Below are 22,864 nucleotides of genomic sequence, written 5' to 3'. Positions count from 1 at the left end.
TCCTTATCTGTAAACTGCAGAGAGAAGTCAGATATGTAAAGAGTCGAACATGTAACTGTCATAATGCAAATGAAATGCAAAACACAACTGTGGACTGTGCAAACCGCCAACAGAGAGCTGAGATGAAAATTTGGAATGTGGGAGGGGAAGTATTGTAGATTATATCTTTCATGTACTGACACCTGATGAGTGTTATGAGAAACCACATCTTCAATTATTGCACCGGTGTCCTGCGTGAATCCAACAATTGTGGGTGAAAAAGGAAAAAGTCAGGGTATAAACCTCTACATGTTGAGCCAATTGTCTAAAATTCAGTGTTTTTTTACCTGAACACCAGTCTCATCTGTATGTCGTGAGTGGATTCTAATCTCTCTCTGTGACAGAGGCTGTGAGAAGATGATTGTACCAGAGGTGACTCGTCATGCTGGGTCACCAATGAGCAAGTGTCACACTGACATGATGAATAGGCTTCTCTTGAGTGCAACAGAAAGAAAGAAAAGAAAGATACAAATCTGAGAGAGAAGTAATTGTTGAGGGGCTCTGTGATTTCCTCTCTAACAGCGATAGAGGAAAGAACTGTAGCATAATTAGAAATAGGGCTTCAATTCAACAGTGGTCATGTGCCACTAATATCAAATGTTTTGGTAATTATATTATATTTTCAGATCCCCAGTTTAAGCTTAACATATTTATCTTTAATTAATATTTTCATCTCTCTCTTGTTGCCCCTTACTCTCTTCTATTCCACTTTTTAATTCGCCTCCTTTTTGTTTCTTTGCGTCATGTTCCAGCGAGTCCCTTGCCTGCAGTTCTCACTCTAACTGTCCCTGGCCTTGACTTGCTTTGCATAAAAACAAATGTTAAAAGCATTAGCCCAAGGGGTGATGACTTTGTGCCAAGGTCTGAGGAAGGCCATTGCGTTCTGCGACTTTTTAATCCATGCTGACAGGGTGTCTGATTACGCCATAGCATGTCAAACACACAGCTTCGTCAGCTGAACATTGTACATCATTTTCCTAGCAAATGAAGTGTTCACTACGCTGGCAGTAGTGTCATTTCGTATTGAGAGTTGGCAGGCTAATCATTAACGTTTTGCCCTGAGGCTGACAGCATTTGTCATGCGTCATGTAACCATATGAGGCTCAAGTAAACTACACAAATACAAAGATTAAATAACAATAATAGTGTGTTACATCATTGCTCTCATTTAAAATAAAAATATTAAAACAATCTCATGAAACAGAGAGCATATACATCATTTATGCTTCCCTAGTGAAAGACTGGACTTATATTTCAGAGAATATCACAGCCTCTGTGTGTTAACAACCTCAGGATAGTTATTACAGATGCACCTGATAATTAAAGATCAGACAAAACAGGAGCTGCAGAAACGGAATAGATTCTGGCACTGGTTTGCTGCTGTGATGAGACTGCCCGCCTGGCTGTGGCTGCTGTAATAAATTTTTGTTGTATTTTGATTGGATCCACTGAGCTGTATATGGCATCAGTCATCTTAAAAATACTGATTGCAACTGAGACAAAAGCTCATGTTTCCATGGAGATGAGATAGGTTTTTGCTTGACTGTGTCATCCACGAACACCCATACAGGTGGCTAATGATAATAATAACAAGTATAATCACATTCAATTACTATCAAATATTTCCTCGACAGTGAAATGCCCATGGTCATCATTCATCTCAATCTAATGAAACTTTGTGTGCTAATAAATATAAGTATCTCCTATTACACATATCCTCGAGGAACATGTGGCAGTAGGAGACAGTGTTGATGATGTTAACAGTAAGCTTGTTAAGGTGCAATGGAGCCGCCTAATCACTAAATCTCTATTCCCAAAGCTTCCTGAGCTTTGGGAATAGAGATTTAGTGATTTGTTTGGATGGCATAAACACCCTGAAACACTGGGTGGTGGTCAAAATGCAAAACTAGGAAGAGTACAGACTATAGTTTAGTCTAATTCTCAAGAAAATGGTGATCATTTCACCCGCCAGCTGGAGAATGTTAAAAAATACACAGTTTTGTGTTGTTAACAAGAATGAGCTCATATCTGAAGTTTAACGACATTAAAATTAGGAATCCCTCAGTTGTTACTGGTAATAACTGACCTGTCTAATTTGAAAGTTAGCTTTCGGTGTTAACGTTAAAAATGGTTATGTTTAGGGCTGCAAGTAACAATTATTTTCATTATTCATCAATCTGCTGATTATTTTCTCGATTAACTGATTAACTGTTTGATCTCTAAAATAGAAGAAAATTGTGAAAAATATTCCAAAAAATGTTACCCAGAACACAAGTTGACATATTTTAATTGCATGTTTTGTCCAACTACCCCAGATAGCATACGGAAGTGGGCCACTTCAGGCACTGCTGACCTTCTTCTGGCCTGGGCAAAATGGATGTGAACCTGAAATGGCCCACATGTAAAATAGCAAATATGGCCCAAATATCCCAAATCAAATGTGGGCCTTTTTTGGTAAAGGTGCGGTGCTCTCAGGTATGTGTATTCTGGATGTGGGCCAGTTCTGGTTTATCTGGTTTGTTCTTGGTTGACATACGGCTTGCTTGTGGCCCAGATCTGGGAGACAGGAGTGGACTGCCCAAGTGGCATCATTCCATGCGGTATGTGAGCCAGATGAAAGTGCAGAAAGTGTCGGGTGTGGGCCGGATCTGGTCCACAGCAATTTTGCTATCTGGGAATGGTTCAAAACCCAAAGATATTCAATCTACAATTATAAAAGACTAAGAAACCCTCAGATATTCACATTTGGGAAGTTTGAACAAGAGAATTTAGGGCATTTTTGCTTAAATGATTAAACGATCATCAAAATTTCAAAAAATCATCAGTCTGACTAATCATTTGATCCCTGGAAATGACTAATTTTTTCAGTTCTAGTTATGTTGAGTTAAAATTTGAGATGGTTAAGTACCCATATAGATCCGACAATAGTTATGTTTAGGTTGATATTAGAGATACAGGGTTAAGTAAAGGTTTGGTGTTGTTAAGTTTAGGCTAAAAGTCTGGGCTGTACATCTTGGATGAGAAAGCTTAACTGAACAGATTTCCTCTATCTGACAACTTTATTGTGGTAAGAGGATGTATTAGGTCTCTCCTGACTCGATTTCCTGTTGCCAGAATTGAATATTGAATATTCACTTACGATTCCTACTTTGTCTTGTAACTTTCAGCCTGAGTGATAAACAAGAACATTCAAAGAACAAGAAAAGCCTTGCCAGGAGGCTGTATATGTGATATTGACTCTGACTCATGTATTTGTTTCAATATCTTGTAGGAAAAACAGCTGTCTGCCCTCACTGTATATTTTACTAGTTTTATTAAGTATACAGGGAGAGCAGACAGAAAGGTGGGGAAAGAGAGTGGTGATGTTACAGTAAGAGTCAGCTCCAAACCCCAAGTGCTCACATTGACAGTTTCTTTGACAGGCTAACAAAATTCAGTGCAACCATTGATGCACCATTTTATTCAGCTTGAAGTGTTCAGGGGATTTGAGAATACACCTAGGATTTGACATTTTCTCAAAACAAATTGGACAGAGTCCCAATTATTTTATCTGACCTACAGTTAGGTAAGGTAAATATACTATTCTGACAGGTGTCTTCAAGAAGACGTGAATAGTTGAAGTTTAATTGAGGCTTAAATGTTATCCTTTAATGTTTGAATATGACAGAAAACAAACAATGTGGTGTTTAGAGGCTTATGCTGAACCACTCTTGTCATTTTTCCTTCTGTTTTTTCAGAGATATACCTATGAATAACAATGAATAACAATGTTTACCCACTGTGGCTCGATACTAGTTTGTCTCTATGAGGGGAGTAAGTATTTGAACCTTTTTGACTCTTTATGATAAGACACTCAAAACACTTGGTAGACATGATTGTGTGTGTAAGCATCAAACTCTGATGCGTTTGCTTGAATCTCTAATCAAATATAAACAACACTGGAGTGCCCTGGTAGCTGAATGGTTACTGCACATGCCACATATCTGCAACGTACCTGTTTTGAGTCTGGCAAGGGACCCTTGTTGTATGTCATGCCTGTTTTTCTCCCCACTTGTTTCCTGTTGGCCTCTTCACCAATAACTAGTCAATAAAGGCAAAAAGGGGCAAACAAATAATCTAAAAAAAACAAAAAAACACTGGGAAATGAGAAGCAGAGGTGTCTGTTTACATTTAATTTCATTGCATATTTTATCTTGTCATAATCCCCTTTAGCTTCAACCAGCACCTTATCGCCTCTCTGTCACCTTGTACTCTACCACACAGGCTGAGTTATTAAAACCTGACATGAACATAAATCTTTAGAGCTCCTCAACATTGACTATTTATAAGGGAATTATGAGTCATATAAAATGTCTTCAGCCTGTGCTAACCACCTTAACTAACCAGCTAACATGTCACTAACCACCAGCTAACAAGCCCAAAAACATAATCAAGGATCAAGCTGGCAAGAGTCTGCAAGAGACAAAATAAATAAATGTGTCTCTTTGAGATTCTAACATAGGCTGGAGTCTACTGGTCAATGAGGCAGAGTAAAGGGAGATGGCTCCTCTCTCATCTTCAGCAGAGCTTAGAGATGTAATCAATACGGGCACCTGAGTGTGACTCAATGTCATATGTGTGAAAGGACACAATATGTAAAGCAAATTAGAGGGATTATCTTGTGTTCCTACTGCTTCTACTAGTATCACCTCTACAGTTATAACCACTGCTACTGGTGTTGCTGTTAATAAACTATCTGCTGATCACAGTGATTATTACGATCTATTCACATATTAATGAGTTGATGTGCAAATAGCAAATGCATTGGGTTGCAGAAACGTGAGTGCACAAACCCATTACACTACATTGTTGCCTGGCAACTTAACTAATGCAGATCTCAAATTGTTGCTGCTGTTGCTGTCAAAGTAGCATCTTGGGGAAAAAGGCTCAGCAATGTGAGGCTCATAAATTTTAGTTTGATGGGCCCCAAAGAGTACAGCATGCAGCCAACTTTAAATACAGTAACTACTGCCCATTGTGTCTTGACGACATCATACAGCAGTAAATTATAGGTTAGAAATGAACCATAACCCACTGCTGAGGCTCAGACTCACCTTCTCTGCTGAAAAGGCATCACAGGGAACTCAATTTCAACTACTCAGGACTAAAATCGAATGTAAGATTGACTATGCGCGTGAGTATGTGTACCCGCGTATGCAACATGGCACACAATACCATTATAACCACGAGATTGACTCACATATAGCTAGCCCTCTTCAAGGCTATTGGCTCTCATGATAACTCTAATGAGGCTCTCAGTGGAGGTTTATTAAGGCGTCATCAGGGGAAAAGGTGAGGTGTCTGTAATTGGAATGACATTTAAACACTCTCCCTTATTATCTCAAACACACACACGGTAAAAGGAACTGTTGGGATCAGGTGGTAGCCCTGTATCTGTTCGCTTACATGTGGTCGCTACTGAAATCTGCCCCTATATAATGAAATAGTAGCGAGTGCAGAGAAACTGTATCGACAGAGTTGCACCTTCTTAAATGAAATACGTGTGTAATGACATTTCTGTGATGTTGTTGCCTGAAATGTCACAGAGAGATAGATTAATATACTTGCACCTTTTTATCTCTATACATACAATGTGTGTGTGTGTGTATGTGTGTGTGTGTGTGTATAATTCTCTTTCTTCACTTGACTGACGGCATCGTTGATGCAATATTCAGGCATGAAAAATCGATTGTTGTGAAAGATCCTGCAGGAAATATTTTTTACTTTCTGGCATTTTGTGATTTGATTTCTAGTTTAAAGCTTACAATGTAACAGTGAATTAACTGGATGCAAAGCCTCTACAGATGAGCGCTACACTGGAAATGGGTTTTTATTCATCAAAAGCAGTGAAAAGAGAAGAAAATGTGTAAGGGCGAAGGAGTAAAAGCAGGAAATACAGTTTTCTATTCACCACAACAAATTCAGGTAGCTTATTGATTTTTTTTTTTTAGAAAGGTGGGTAAATATCCAGCTGTATTTGCTAATATATAATAGCCTAATGGTTTGAAATACTTCTATCAAGAAAGCTATAACTTCAGCTAATGTGCTATTTATGTGCAAATAGTGTGTACGCGTGTGTTGCAGACTAATAATCTCACCTACGCTTAGCAGTGCATCATCTGCCCTCAACACCAATTGAAAATACTCTTTCTCTGGCTTGTGTCTTCTCTCATTTGCCCTCTCTGCCTCTAAGTTGTTCCTTTTGTCGCTTTCTCTCATTAATTATCTCACTTACACACACGCTGGTACCAATTTACCAATTCAAAAAGCTCAAATACGAGACCAGAGACATGCATGTTTCCCTCTATCACTCCTCCTCACATTTTACTGACTTTGACCCCAATCTGTCCTCTTGTCACCATCTTTCCCCATTTGCTCGTCACTTCTTTTCCTCTTCTGTCTTATTCCCCTGTTATTCTCCGCCCATCTGTCCATCTCACCTCCTTTTCATTCTACTTTTCTCTTTATATTCACTGCGTTTGTCTCCCTCTCGGTCTGTCTGTCTCTTCCTCTTCTCTGATTAGGGTGAGGCGGCCTTTGTTTTTTTTTCTCTTCCAAACCGTAGAGTAAAAATTGATCCTCATTTTCACTCTACAGAGGCCAATGAATACACCTTAGATAGAGAATTAATGAGTAATTTGTGAATGATTCCTTAGCCTTTATCCCCTTTGTGGCTAACCCCACTTTTGAGAGTTCCTCACCTGGAAAGATCATGAAAGCAGTGTGTGTGTGTGCGTGTGTGTTTGTGTGTGTGTGTGACATGAGGAGAGCGGAGGACGAGGAAAGAAAAGCAGAGACAGTCACAAAGAGCTCAAAACCATCATATGAGCCGAATAGTATGCAAATGTTTGAAAATCTAATCTTTGCTTTGACTATAGGTATAAGCTGTACTGTATTGTATATTTACTGCTATGAGTATATGTCTGAGTGTGTGTGTGTGTGTGTGTGGGGAGATGGTAGCCATACATTTGGAGTAACGCTGAGAGTCTGCTGTGCCTGGATAAGCTCTGTGCTTGCTGAGGTTCAGACTGAGGATACAAGATATGGTGCGAGTAATCTGCTCTGCTACAGTGACAGACAAATCCCTCCCTTCACCCTTAGACTAGCACGTTCACACACATATACTGTACACATGTCCAATAGCTGCAAAAATAAAGAAAAACTTCAGGGTTCAGTAACATGTACAATACTGACTGCACTGGCTTTTATACAAGATTGTTATCTGAGGACAGTGACGACGTCCAGCCTTGCAGGTTAACCAGTGTTTTTGGCTTTTATTGTTAACTTACATACTTAAAGAAGCCTGTATACACTGAACTTGGAAAGGCCCGTTTCATCAATCAGTGTCACTGGAATCAAGCTTTGCAGGACTTTGAGATAAGGGGCTCTTTTAAATCTCTCCTCTCTCACTGCAGACTTTTTATTGAGTCTCCTGAGTTAAAATTCATCTCTTTGATGTCTTTTTGAACTTTGATTGCCTCCGCCAAATACCCTCAACCCCCGACATGGGAATCCTCACGTTTTTTGTGCCATGTACAAATCACTGTTATAAGCTGCCTTTGTCTGTGTGTGTATGTGTGTGTGTATATGTGTGTGTTAAGTGTTTGTGTATGTGCATTCACATACATATAAAGTAGGAGCACACGCTGTTTTATTTTAATTATCTCAACTTTTCCAAATCTAAGACAAACAGTTTTTGTGTTAAGCTTGATAACAAAGCATTTTGGACATGAAGGGATTTTGAAAAGGGGTTTAGTGAGGCAAGGAGGTTAAAAGACGCAGCATGTGTTCTTGAAACAATCTGAAAGAATGGAAATTGTGGTGATCCCTTAACTTTTTATCTAGCGCCATCATCAGGTCAGTGATTTAATTTATCCAATACTTTGGTTTATGACGAAATTCTTGCAAAACTAATGACATTCCCATGAGCCTCGACTGTTAGCATGCTAACACGCCAAACAAAGATGGTGAAAGTGGTGAACATTATACCTGCTAAAACATCAGCATGTTAGCGTTTAGCTCAAAGTACTGTCTCACAGAGTTGTTAGAGTGGCTGTAGACTCTTAGTCATGTACTTTTTATGCATGAAACTACTGCACGTGTTTGTGTGTGTAATAATTTGTGGGACGAGACTGACAGTGATTCCTTATAAGTGCCTTCTCATGTCTGTGGTGATACAGCACACTACTGAAATGAGAGCGGGCTGCGGAAATGAGAGGGGCCCATTATTGTGGTACTTTAGATGCCACATTAATCTGTATTCTGATGCTGGAGCTGACTAATTAAGTCTGGACTGCATAAAAGAAAAGCTACAGTTTGTGCATGTGGCATGGTCGCTAACTGCTAATTACAACGCTGTGATTTGGTCTGTGAATACAAAATGATCATTTTCACTGCCCCCTGCTCTGGCTATCAATCAGCTTGTCAACACATGAGCCATAATCAGAGTTTGATGACTAGAGGCGTAGCAGGGATGGAACCAGACCTATTAAAATGTTTTAATGAAAACAGAGAAAGGAGGGAGGCTCTACATAAGGGAATTTAACTGTAGCGCCTCACCTCACATGTCCTATTATTTCCACTGAATGAAAGTAAGCTTCAGTGTGAGGCAGAAGGGCTCTAAAAGTAGACATATATAGCACATATAGTATGTTCTTGCCAGAGCCCTGACTCTAAAGTGGAATGTAAAAAAGATAAAACCAGCTGTCCTTTACATCCTGTTGATAACACATTGTTTAGTGTCTTTAGGTCCCACCAACCACTTGTACAAGACTGCAATGTAATTTTCCACCGTGCTGATGGCAGGCAATCCTGCGTGAGGGTGCATTAGTTGAACTGAAAAAGATTCTAAGTGCTCTCATCCCAAATGATATGATGCTCACCTATAGCATCAGGTGTTCCTCCTTGTCTTCCTGCGTCTTTCTCCCCTGCTGTCCGTGTTTCTCATATCCTCGCTTTATGTCTGCTGTCTTGCATTTCTCGTCCCACTCCTCTTGCGTTCTCCCCTGCTCCTTTCTCTTTCCCTTTTGTTGTCCCTGTGATAAATATGGCATACGTTTAAAAGCGCTGTTTGACGTCAGCTGGTTTGTACTCGGATCTAACCCAAAGAGCAGTGCATATACACTCACCGCTCAGTTTATTAGGTACACCTGTGCAATCCAATACGACAGCTCTGCAATAAATTCTACATTTTGCAAAGCTTATACATTTTCAGTTTTTCTTGACATTGTCAGTAAAGTATTAATTCTACATTATGTTTATTATTGAGGTCATAGTGGGTGGTGGTGGTGGTGTACTGGGGTGCATTATATTGAATAGTGTTCCTAATATTTTGTCCACTCCATTAACATACATGAGGGGGGCAAAATAATAAGTAAAGTAGAATTATCACCTTACTGATAATGTCAAGAAAAATTGAAAATGTATGAGTTTTGTAAATGTGGAATTTACGGCAGAGCTGTTGTACTGGGTTGCATTAGACTGCACAGGTGTTCCTAATAAAGTGTATCTACAAAACTGTCTGCTCTTGTCAATTCAAAAGGAAGCACCTGTGTTTCTCGACGAGACACAAAAAGTTTGAGTGCACTCCAGGCCAAACAGCTGAAAGTTGTGCTACGCTAGTCAGTCAGCTGGTTGACTCAACTTGGAATCCTGAATCTAATCGTGTCCATCTCTTGCTCTGTTCAAGAGTTGGGAGAAGGAGCAAGTTTTGAGAGAAAACAGCTGACACAAACATAACAATGACCAATGTGAATCCCAAATTGTCCTCTATATTAGGTCTAATGACTTACATGCTTTAAAAGTTAAAATATTTTGGTACAACTTCATACAACATCACCATTAATGACTTTCAGCTGTACAGTACAGAAACTGCAATCCCTCTCTTACTTCTTCAATGGGTAAGATTCCTGAAGCTGCAGCAGGATACACAGACTGCTTCACAAGTTTGTTGACAGAAAGCTCACAACGGCCAACAAGTATATTTTTGGGAGAAGCTACAGACGTGCTGCTCTGTAGAACAGGGATGGGTGACTCAGGGCATACATCAAACTGTGTTTATGTTTACCCTACCATTTGTGCTTTGTGGAAGAGATCCAGGGTTACCTTTACTACAACTAAAGGTTCTTTCAGACAGCGAGCAGTTACCACCCCCACCTCCATTATTTCCCATGTAAACATTAGTGTTGATGGCAGCAGCATTGGCAAGGAGAGAGAGGGCAGCTGCTGCTCATGTAAACGTGCAACTTGCCACCATGGCTCGCTGTGTGGTCATGGGAACCCAGGAAAACATTTCAATGAGAGGTAAACAAACATATCAAATGTTAAAAAATGTCTTTGGAACAACATCAGTTACAATTTTTGATTATGGCAGCACTCCTCTGCCACCCATTTAAATACAAAACACTGACACCGCCAAAGCACTCCCTATCTGAAAGTATCCCAACATTTTCATCCTGCGAGTTGAAAATAGAGCTGCAATTAACGATTATTTTCAATATCGAGTAATCCTTCGATTATTTTCTCAATCAATTGATTAGTTGTTTGGTCCATAAAATGGTCAGAAAATGGTTAAAAATGTTGATTGCTGTTTCCCAGAGCCCAAAGTGACATTCTCAAATGTCTTGGTTTGTCCACAACCCAAAGATATTCTGTTTAATATCATAGAAGACTAAAGAAACCAGAAAATATTCAGATTTGAGAAGCTGGAATCAGAGAATTTGGAAATTTTTTCTTAAAAAATGACTCAAAATGATTAATCGGTTATCAAAATAGTTGGCAATGAATTTAATAGTAGGCAACTAATTGATTAATCAACTAATTGTTGCAGCTCTAGTTGAAAACAAAACATCTTTTTATCTAACTCCACTGCCTTCACCCTCTATCCCTGTTTTGGCACTCGCCAGCCATGCATCATCCTGCTGCTTGTATTCTTTCAGCTCACAGTTACACAGTCATACAAACATGGATTCCCAGAAACAACAACACTCAGTGTTTCTGTCATTTCCAGTGCCAGGGTGCTTTGAACTTGATACAAGTCTCTCCCATTCTGAGCCATCCGTCCCGATTAATAACATAACAGTGCTGTTCCTCTCTCTCTCTCTCTCTCTCTCTCTCTCTCTCTCTCTCTCTCTCTCTCTCTCTCTCTCTCTCTCTCTCTCTCTCTCTCTCTCTATCCCTCTACCTCTTATTTTGTGTTTGTTCTTGCTGTTGGCTTCAGCTCACATCCGTATTTTCTTAAACTCTAGGGTTAATTTTGTTTTGAGCTGGAGAGAATAGTAATGCAGGACATGTGCTTGAACACTGATGCAGAACAAACAGTCCTAATTATTGAACACAGTCACAGTCCTGTGGTCAGGAAGAATTACCAATTCTTTAAAAATGTGATTAATTTAATAAGGTCCATTTATTAGCCTCAAACCCAGACACGTTTTGACATCTAGCCTTTTGAATATCTTTCCACTGAATGTGAACCAGAGTGCTGCATTCATCTTGAGATCAATTTATTATATTTTTCAATTTCTGATGTCTCCTCACTGTGCTGCTGCTATGAATATTTTTTCTGTTGAAAGTGTTTGGGTTTTTTGAGAGGTCATATCGTGCTCTTTGAAAAACAAGGTGACAACACAAATAACTGCTTGGAGCTGATGTACTGTAAAAAGCTACAGTTTCAGCCCTATTTCAGTCAAACTTTTGAATAGATTTTTCTTCCAAACCACATCTTTAAAAAAAAAATAAAAGGGCAAATGTTGATTTTTAAACCATGGAATTTTCTGATCCCATCTCAGTCCCCGTTGAATTGATCCCACGCTTGACCAAAAGAGCTTTCAACCTCTGTCTTCCATTCTCCCATGGCTTTTCCTCCACAAAACCACTTAAACTGTCAGACAGAATGTGACTCTTTTTCTCATAGACATCTCTGTTGACCTTAAGTCAGAGGTGTCAACTTGGGCAATGTACCACCTGAAAACAATTCAATGATAATGGCCCCATTTTTGATCAGTGGGAACAGGATTAAACAACGTTCTGCTTGATGTAGTATCAGCGTTCCTCTGTGGTCCTAATGGATAGGGATAAGATTTGGTAATCTGACCCCCTGTGCAGTGGCGGAAGAACAAGGCCCATCAGGATGGAATGGTGGTTGTGTGTTATCCTCTATGGGATTTGAACTCCCCCACATCCTGTTTCTTGATGTTCATTTTGTGCTGCTCGGAAAACATATACACTATCAATGGAATAAGAGGAAAAATCAAACAGTATCCTGTGCCTGACCCTTGAAACTCACATTTATTTATAGACACAGTCTAATGGCCTCAGTGTGAATGACTCCACGTGGAAGTTAACAGATGTCCTTTTCTTCTAATTTATTTTGGCACTAACAGAGAACTTTGTCACATGCTGCTTACAGAGGCACCTTGAAATCATAATGACTTTATCTTTTATCTGATCTTGTTAAATGTAGCCATCAAATTTTGTCTAAAAGACAGATGTCTCAATAGAAAAAAGTTGATAATGTGGTCAGATATCCCTATCCATTACAGAGGACTATTTAAGTGACTCCTACTGGAAGATTAGTAGGAGAATATTCACATTGCTTTTCATCTGTGGACCTTTTTTTTTTAACACCAGTGTGAAATAAAATCAACCCAAAACAGAGCAGCTTTTTGATCTGAAATGCAGAATCACATCTGACTTGACCAAAGGGAAGTCTGCTCAGAGGTCTGTCCTGATGCCCTGCTATGTGGAGCGCAGTACTGTGTGCATTCAAATGATCAACCATTAACATAGCTACACAGCCTCAGGGGTAGAAGGCTTGCTGTGATACATCGACAGTGAAAAATATAACATCACTTAATGTTATACATACAGTATTTAATGTATTTTGAATTTTTCAGTTCCTTCTATTATCAGTTTTAATTTGCCTTTAGACAACATGTATATGGCTGTTGTTAAATGGCTCTGTAAGATGTAAATGTACTGTACTTTGATATCAGATCGACTGCCCAAAGAGAGAGAGCGCATTTGCCTGTGGTGTTGTTATTTGAATAAGATTTGAATAGCACTTGCATATGAGAGGTGAATTTCAAGTGCATTTGGAGCTTCCGTAATAAAGAATGTGATAAAGCAGGTCTTATTAGACACGAAAACAGGAAGGTGGACCGTGTGTTTGTGTGTGTGCACTTGGGTGCGTGTGAACTTGAACTAAAAAAAAAAAAAAAAAAAAAACACCATTCGTGGATTGGATAATTGGATTACTTAATTTCCTAGCAATTCTCTCACAGCCTGCAGCCAGTGAATTATCCAAAACAAGCGCTGTACTCTGACGACTCACCTTTCTCAGAGTTGAAACATTGCATGGCTCTCCACAGGAAAGTAATAGTTTTGTCCATGTGAGACTGAAAGTTTTTACTACCTGGTATGTGGTTGTGTTTGTCCTTACATGAACCCACAAGACACTGCTGTTTTTAAATCACGGACTGCCCTTTATTGCACTTAATGAGGTTCTGTGTCGTGTGTCCTTTTGAATAGGGTGCCAGTAATCTGTATATATACAGATATATAGTGTATCTATCTCTATCTATATATCACTGCAGGGACTTTCTTTGTTTGCACTCCACCAGAGTTTCTTCCTCTTGAAACTAAACGTTACTGATGAATCAGAGCCTTCCAACAACAACCAACAATTTTTGATTCGTTTGTTTTGATACAGCAAAGCTCAATAGACATTTCAAACAGTTGATGACAGACAGCTTCCTCCTTCACTCAGAGAACAACCACTTCTACACGCAGGCATGTCTTTGGTATTCGCTTACAATTTTCAAACAAGAAAAACATGGCAGCTGTCGAGAAACCTTTGCCAATTTCCATTCATCAATTTCAGAGCTGTGCTGTATCCCCTATCTGTGACACATAGGTTTAATAGTTCGTTGTAAAGATCCACGAGTTCTGAGAGGTGACAAGTCATGTCAGCATCTAAACCCCCCCCCCCCACAGTTTGCTGATTAGTCTGACACGTACTGTATGTGTTGAGCTCAATCGATTCTCAATGCCTGTTCTCCAGACTTAAATCTTATAGTGAATTGAGCTCACTTATTACAGTCTATAGATTTTCTGAGGCTAGACTGACACTACAAAAACATTTCAGCTGTATTCAGTTCATGAAACATTCTACAGTCGTTCTTGTGAACAAGCACGAGGGGTGCTCATGAAGTGATCGATTTCATGCTCATGAAAGTGACAAACATCAGCTTGTCTAGAAGGAGTAGAAGGAGAAATATGAGAAACTACAGTGTTTAATGACTGCTTTCATAATTTTTCTGCATACATAAACCAAAACCATGATTATGTATCAGAACTGCAGCATTGTTTTGAATTTTAAATAATTCTTTAGTTGATCAAGCAGTCAGCTTCCTGTTACTGTCTTTAAGTGAGCCATCCTGTGTTTGACTCTGCCATTACTGGATTTTAAAGAAACATCTGAGAGAGACAAGTTTTGTGTGTATGTTTTTCAATCAGTCTAAGAAACCTCTTATGAATTAAGCTTGTAAACGATGCACAAATAAAGCATTGTTTAAAAAAATCGGAAAGTAACTTTTTATGGCAAAACATCTCAGTTTTCTAAACTGTTACCTCATTATTTGAGTGGAAAAAGCAGAGTTTTACCAGAAGGCTCTGACACAAAAAGGCTGTATAAGAGGGGCAGTGAAAACATCGGGAAAGTAGATAGTAAGATGGTGACATACTTGAGGTGAGTATTTTCTCCCTCGTGTATCGTTTCACGCTGAGTGTAAATGGAAAATATATTGTTTACTACGTTGAAAATGGCACTCTATAGTTACAATAAGGTGCCAAAAAAGACTACAAAGGAAACAGAATCAGTCCTGAGACAGACAAGTTTTTTGGGGGGCTTTTTGTCAAAGGGGTTTGAGGCCCTCTCTAACAAGATAACGTGTCAAACTGTTTTCTCTGAGGATGACTCGCTTGCTCTTATCATCTTGCTATATTTCATCAGTTGCCTAGAGCACTCTTGAACTATTTTCTTTGAGTTTCTGCTCTCGGTGAATCAGAGTTATAGGGAACTGGAATGCTCAGTTTCTAGGAAAGCATACATCCTTGATGAGGCTTGTCTAAACACAGTGGCAGCAGCCATCCCCTCAGTCACAGGCACAAAGAACTACACTGTTAAAGAAGAAAATGGATGTACTTGCTTAAGTGTTTCTTCATGTGGTCTTGTTGGGAAAAACCCCATTGTTATTGGAGTATATTATATTAATGAGATAAAAAGCAGTTAATGGTTCCTTAAAGGACAGGTTCACATTTTTTCAAGTCTATGTTAGTACAATACTCACATACCCATACGTAGGTCAAAAGAGGTTTTGGTCGCTGTAATTCCTTCCATTCACACTTTCTTAAAGTGATCATAAGAGATGAGGGACCAAATCCACAGTCTTCGTTCTGGGTTGTTGCTCAAGTTCAGCTGAAGATAATACTTGGCTTCAGTAGTCTGAAAAAGTCAAATCTTGTGGGTATAACCCAAAGTTAGTCTTTTCAGTGGCAAATCCCCCTTTTTGTGTTCCCCCTGGACAGCGGTCCCTGTTGAGCTGTGGTGAACTTTGACAGTTAACAGACTGTAACTTTGGAAGTTGACTCGGCAAACTCCAACACAGAAGCAACCCTGTTTCCTAAAAATGACATTACTAAACTGTAACATGACAAACATAACAAAGTTTAATAGCATTGTTGTTACTACCAGTGGATGTTCTACTGATTAATTTGATATTATGAAAAAAAAAAGGAATACACTGAACATTTCACTCATATGTTCAGAATCTAATGTACATTTTTGTTCCTTGCCAAATATGTTAATTAACAACATTATGCTTCCTAAAAAAACGTATTTGCTGTTGCCATTTAGAAAATATAAACGTAATTTCGAGGAGACAGGGCTGACTAAAGCCTCATATTTACCTCAGCTAAACAACAGAATGTATTTTCACACTGAACTGTGGATTTTGACCCTCATTATTGACATTGAAATCACATTAAGAAGGAATCTCATGTCCTAGTGTGGACAGGAGGAATTATTACAGTGACCAAAAGCTGTTTCAATGTACAGTACATATAAGCATGTATGCTTAATTAATAATAATATTATTTTGGAATATTCCTTGTGAAATGCCTCAGCTCTACACATTCTCACATACAGTATATTGATTAAAATAGTTCTTACCTTCAGGCAGAGCATACTGTGTCTGTGAGTTATGAGTTATGATGCGCTAAGCTTAAAGCAGATTTTTCTCACGTTGGTGCTGCTGCAATGCTATTTAACAGGGCCATGCACAAGCCTTGGTAGGAGGCCAGTAGCCCTTGGAAAGTCCACAGCACTGCAAAATAATCTTATTTTTTTTCTAGCCCAGTGAGTCAAGAGCAATCTGGCTGAGTGCCCCCAAGAATGAAGCAAAAGCCCTCAGATACCTATCATCCACTCCATTTCATTACCGAAACTTTGTTTGCTGATCATATTGAATGTAGCAGAAGACTCAGACACTTGGGTAATCAGGCAGGAAAAGAAATGCAGTTTGAATAGCATTATGTCTAATGGTGTATCTGTCTTTCTTTGCATTTTTCAGACGGCAAGGTGGAGGTGACAAAGGAGAGCCTGAAACTCTGCACCATGGGGCCAGGAAAGGTGTTTGGAGAGCTGGCTATTCTCTACAACTGCACCAGGACTGCCACTGTCAAGAGTGAGTCTCCACAGGCACCTGGAAAAACATCTGAAGTGTTTGCATGAGTCTGTTGCCAATCTGTTGCCTTTGTGTGGAGAATTAGGGGTCTTTCTAGCCTCTAAGTTATCAGTCCCGCTTCGACACAGAGAGAGGGATCACACTGTCACTGTATGAATGGGTGCATGGAACCCAGCGATAGCATTGTTACTCGGTCATGATGAAACACTACCCATCACCAGTCCTCGCTTTCGCAACACTCCGGTTAAGTGTCTTGTGAGACCCCTAGTGAGCTAAATGGCAAGGTTTACTGCCTCTGCTCTTTCATGTGTCAAAGCTCCAGCTATGAAGGATGTACAGTGGTGAGTATGTGGTCTATCAGACTGGCGATTTGAATAGTCATCCTAATAGAGTAAGGAGAGGAGACTGAGAAAGGAGAGGACAGATGGTGGACCACGCACATTTGAGAACTTGTGTGTTATAAGAGAGTGTGTCAGGATGAAAAATGTGTGTTTATGCAAGGCAGGAAATGGGAAATGGCTAAAAATGTGTCTTTGGATAGAATAATAAATAGACAAAAGGTGAGATAAGAAAGGGTCTGGTGGTTTAATGTGCACATGCATGCAGTTTAAATTGAAATAAATGAATGTAGGGGAGGGTCTTCTTGAGTGACAGTATGAACTAAATGGTTAATGTTAATGTTTAGTCTTCTGTCTTTTGTTGCGTATGAGTGTGTTTTGATGTGTGCATGTGCCTTAAATGATTGTTGAAAATACTGGCAGACCATCTGTGATGGACAGTTGATGATATTATGTTCAGATTTTTCTTGTCCAAATTGTATCTATATGTATCTCTATATTTAGTTTAAAAATTTGTGTTGGAAGAATTCAGTATAATGACTATTGAACTGGTAAATAATTCCACACACTGAGAGCTGGTTAAGTTGTCTGTGTTTGAGGTGAAAATCTATGTGTGGCCCAGCTATGAATTAGGGCTTGGCGATATGGCAAAAAAAAAAATCACAATAATTTTTTCCATATTGATCAATATCAATATTTACCATGATATATATAATAATAATATAATAATAATTGATAATTCTGCCATTTAAAGAGTATCCTGATAATGACTGAAGCCTTAAGAAACCAGAGGGTTCATTAGTTAAAATATAGTTTATTAACATAAAAAATACATAACATAATATAAACATTTAACTTTGCAAACGTGCTTTATCTGCTGTAACAAAACAATACAAGTTAGCTTGCCTTGTAACTTATTAAAATAATGTAAAGAAAACTAAAAGCTGTGATTATTATCACATCAAATTCCTTTGGCAGGGCAGCAAACATCTCAAATGTTTGTAGAGGTTCAACCAAGCCAAAAAAAGTAAATAAGTGGATCACAAAGGCCCCAGCACATTCATACACTCAACTGTAAGATCAAATAAGTTTAAAAGATATTAATTATGTACTGGTTTTACATCTCTTAAATGTTTTAGAGGTAGAAATCAGAGTAAAAAGTGCAAAATTGTAATCCAGTCATTATGCTACATCTTTTATATATATATCAGTACATATTCTGCTGTAACCTCTTCATTTATTTTACTGACTATGTTATTTTCTGTGCTTAGGTCACATATCATGAGATTCTTTATAAAATGACAATAGTGTTAGTGTGTAGCCTCTAGTTTCTACTATTTACTAGCTTCGAGTTTAGCCTAGCTTAGCACTTAGCTTTGTGCATTCGCAGTCAAAGCAGCCTTGTTAAAACGATGGCGTGTGATGACTGTTCCGCAGTTGCAAGCAGGATGTCTCTACTAGAGAAACGTGTCCATGACTTAGAGCAGCTTTTTTTGGCTAATGTTATTTTAGATGTGACGGGCACTCCAGATAGGCATAGCCCTGCTAATTATAGCACTAGTGTAGTCTCGTTGGATGTGGTAGGAAATGGGTGTGTACTTTGATGTGCAGGCGAAAAAACTGCAGAGTGATTGGCTGTTGTTGTGTTTATTTCTGCTGAGTGATATGCTGTTAGATCCATCCATATTGAATAAAAAAATGTCCAAAGTTTATCATCGTTATCGACATAAATTTTATTGCAATCTCGTATCGATATCGTTTTATCGCCCAGCCCGACTTTGAATGGGCCCGTAGAAGAAGGGACAAGGAGGCAAGAGTTGAAGGTTGGAGGAAACGGGTTGATGATGGCATCAAGGTTGCACGCCCCTTGCTGACCCCTTTCATGTCCCGTGATCCCCTACCACTGACCAGCCATCCTGACAGAACTCCCAGCTCCTGTTGCTATGGCAACAGGTGCCCACAGGGAGATGAGCCAACTCTTGTGGGATAAAATATTCCCCTTCCCACAGGCGACACAGTGTCTGTCTTTTTCTTTTTGTATATTCTTTTGCCTTCCACCAGCGTACCGGCCTGTCCTTCCACCGTCGTTAGAAGTGTACGTCAGTGCTTTGCCAGTGAGGTGGCTGCTTAATAAAAACTCTGCATGGAACAAATGATGTAACTGTCTACATTGGCAGAAGTGTGTTTACAGTCTAACAGGGTCACTGGCACTGTCTCTGAGGGTGGCTGTCTTTGTTTTAATGTATGTGTCTACACAAGAATGTGCCGAGAAATTCAGTTGCCACATGGGCTATTAGAGGTGACGGCCTCCGATGGAAATCACACAACTACCTGAGTGCAAGGGGGTATAGCTTCCAATAAACCAATTTAATTTGATCTGCATGTGGAACTCTGTAGGAGGATTCATCCTCAGTGTAATTTCAATTTACACTGCATGGTCTCCTAAGCCATACGCATGAGCAATTACATATTGGCTTTTAAATGATGAACCTGCTAATGTGGACTCAGAGGAGTTCATCCATAAAATTGTGTACAGTATCCCCCCTTCATCCTTTAATGCTATAGGTAACTCACAGTATAATGACATTACTGTTAACTGTGATAATGAAGAGATGATTTGAGTCTGTCACCTATTAAAAGTACTTGCAGAAACAATTAGCCATTACGTAAAATGACTCAATTAGAGAAACTGTGTGTGGTTCTGATTTGAACACTGTGCTTTGAACTCAGTCAGATCAATCAAGAGCAACACAAGGCTCCTCCACCACAAAGTGTTTACGTAGCTGAAATAATGAAGTGGTAGAGTTTGCAACATTTTATGTTGCTTTGAAATAAAACAGGCAAGGAAATGTGATTGTTTAATTAATTTCAGTGACAGTAAAATTAGCTTGAAATGTTGTATTGCAGCTGCTGTCTTAAAGGAAAGTTACTGTGATTTAGCCTATTTTAGTCCCTTTACTTTAAATTATCTATATTTTACGAAAGTGCAAACAATTTCCAAAGCACACAACACTGTTACAGATTTTTCATTGTGTCCTATCTTCCAGGCTTCATTTGGTTTCTATTAATTTCAGAACATTATGAAAACGATCTTTTCACAGACTTGAAACTGGCTTGATTTTGGTAATTCATCACAGTGAGCTTTGTGTCTGATGGCTTTCCAAATCAATCTGCACTTTCAACTGTCTACAAAGTGATAACATGACTCTGACAAGAATACACGCAGACATAATGTTCGCTATGATAGATTATCTATCACACACTTAATTTTCAAATCTCGGCAAGTTGTTTGTCAAACCACACTAGCATGAAAGTGAGCCAATGACCGCCTGGAAAGAAGGCAAAACACAATTTGGAAAATGGTTGGTAATGGACAACAATATCTGTGATACATAGTAAAAATATGTTAAATCACTGCTCTAGTTGGCTAAATGACCATAACAATATGCAAATAAAAGGCTCAGTAAAACAAATGAATAATACACTAAATTAATAATACACTGAATGACCATAACAATATACAAATAAAAGGCTCAGTAAAACAAATGAATAATAAACTAAATCAATGATACATATTTCAGCTCAACTATTTATTTGTCCATTTATGTTGGAAAATGAACCAGTTACACATTTTCATGTGGATTAGACACAATTGCAAGCTCTCCCACATAATACAGGGATTAGTTGAACACTATTTCTTGCATTTGCATGATTGCAAATTCCTGGACGGACTGAGACGGCTATTTGTCTGCCATCATATGAACACTTGCACGCTTGCACTCTCCCAACAGAAATGGATCCTGTTAAGTAAGTTTCTTGCCCCGACTTGAGCCTTTCGAGTAGCGCTTACTCCCAGGCTGTTCACTGCCCTCAACAAGCTCAACTAATCAATAGGTTATGTTTAGTTCCAGGATACAGACACACTTAAGTGTAGAGTTACAGCCTCGCTGGGATTTTGGCTTTGCCAGTCGCAGCAAAAAAGGTGGGCTTTTACATGAGGAAAGGACAAAAAATGCTGCCTGAGACAAAAAAAAAAGTCCATACCATATCACCTCATTTTCACATGACAACAAATAGGAAGATATTGGCTGAAGAGAAGAGGGGAAGAAAAAGGTAGGAGTGATGGACAAAAGAGAGAAGTGTTAAATAAAGTAAAGGAGTGACAGCAAAATGAGGGAGCCACCTCAAGGGAAGTGAGACAAAATTGGTATTTTTTTGTCTGCAGACAGAGAAGTGAGGAGGACAGTGGCCTTCTGCTTAAAAAAAACAAAACAAACTCTTTTATAGCATCAAAATGTCACTGTTTCATGAAGACTTGGACTTGACAGCATACCAGGACACAATTCAGCATAGAGCGACATAAAGCTGTGCAGCATTTGAATGTAGTAGACATCACTGCACCACATGACATCAGTGGGAAAGACATCATTTAAAACAATATTGTTGTGTGGTTCTGACTATTTCTTGAAAAATGCCATTGAAAAATAAATCCTTAGTCCACTTACTAACTTTTTTCCCACAGTTTTCTACCCCAGGACATAGTCTTTCTTAGCAGACAGATCTGCCCATAACAATTGGGTGAACTGCAGAAAAAGTGGATCTTGAGTTTAGATTTTTGTCAAACCGCTGTTGTAGGTCAAGCTCCAAGGTCATTAATAACCTTTCAAGCTCAAATATAAACCATATTAGAATATTTAAATACGATACCAGAATGTGGCACAAAGATTTTTAAAAAAAGTACAGTCATAGCTGCTCTAAACAAGAAATTCTAACATTGTTTTTGGAGCAGTCCTCTCTTAGAGAGTGAGGTCACCGGCAGTCACTACTAACATAATCAGCGAGACTGATTATCTGTGCGCTCCATCTTAATGATAGTGGTGGAACACGCAGTCTCAGACGTCATTGCAGAAACTCAGTGGAGCTCTCAGTTGGGATCATATCTAATGCACATGAATGCTTTGGCATATGACAAGATTATAATACTTTTCGAACAGTAACAACATTATAATCCATTTTGAGAAGTACCAGGCCAGACAGAACATTTAAAGGGAGATCCAGAAGAGGTGGGGGTTAGCATGTTTTTGAAAGGAAATCCTATTTAGCACTAGCCATCAAGCAGACTGTTGGGCATTTGCCAGCAGCTGGCATGCAGGCATGCGTAAACACACACACACACATTTCACACACAAATTCTCTCTGTCACTCACTCTTTCTCACAGAGAGAATTCAGTATATTACAGTCAGAATTGACAAGCATTCATTTTCATGATGATCAATGTCCAACATTAGGTGGTCATTTTTTACACTGGCATGCCATTCACGGTCCCATGCTCATTTGAAAATTAGGTTTCACTTGTTTAAAGGAGCGTGTGTCTGCAGATATTGGGAAAAACAAGCTCGGCTATGAAAATGGTTGCATTAAATTGACTGGAAACTAAATGACTGGGGGTTAAAAACTGGAGGCTGTTGCATGGACAACTTGTCTTCCCCCCCCACCGAGCGAGTCAAAGAGAAGTATGTTTATTATTTATTTTTGACAATCAGAGTGACTTGTTCTGGTCAGAGCTAAAAGTATTTCTTTTGAGAAATTGAATTTAACAAATAAAGCGCTCAAACTGCACACACATATCTATGTACTTTCTGACATATGCACAGATGCATACAAATCTGCATTTTGACAGGTGCCATTTTGCAGGTAAAACTGTC

General features: G+C 39.0%; 1 protein-coding gene across 2 annotated transcripts in view; it reads left to right on the top strand.

Moving 5' to 3' along the window:
• LOC122997545 (cGMP-dependent protein kinase 1) overlaps window positions 1-22,864 on the top strand; it is an 84,895-nt gene that overhangs the window by 12,763 nt on the left and 49,268 nt on the right. For both annotated transcript variants that reach the window (XM_044373756.1, XM_044373755.1), the window contains exon 3: window positions 16,707-16,820. In XM_044373756.1, coding sequence (XP_044229691.1) covers window positions 16,707-16,820 — 114 coding nt within the window. The remainder of the gene's footprint in view (window positions 1-16,706; window positions 16,821-22,864) is intronic.

Source organism: Thunnus albacares, chromosome 14 (genome assembly GCF_914725855.1).
Source record: "Thunnus albacares chromosome 14, fThuAlb1.1, whole genome shotgun sequence".
NCBI lineage: Eukaryota > Metazoa > Chordata > Actinopteri > Scombriformes > Scombridae > Thunnus > Thunnus albacares.
This window is presented reverse-complemented; position numbering and strand designations above follow the sequence as displayed.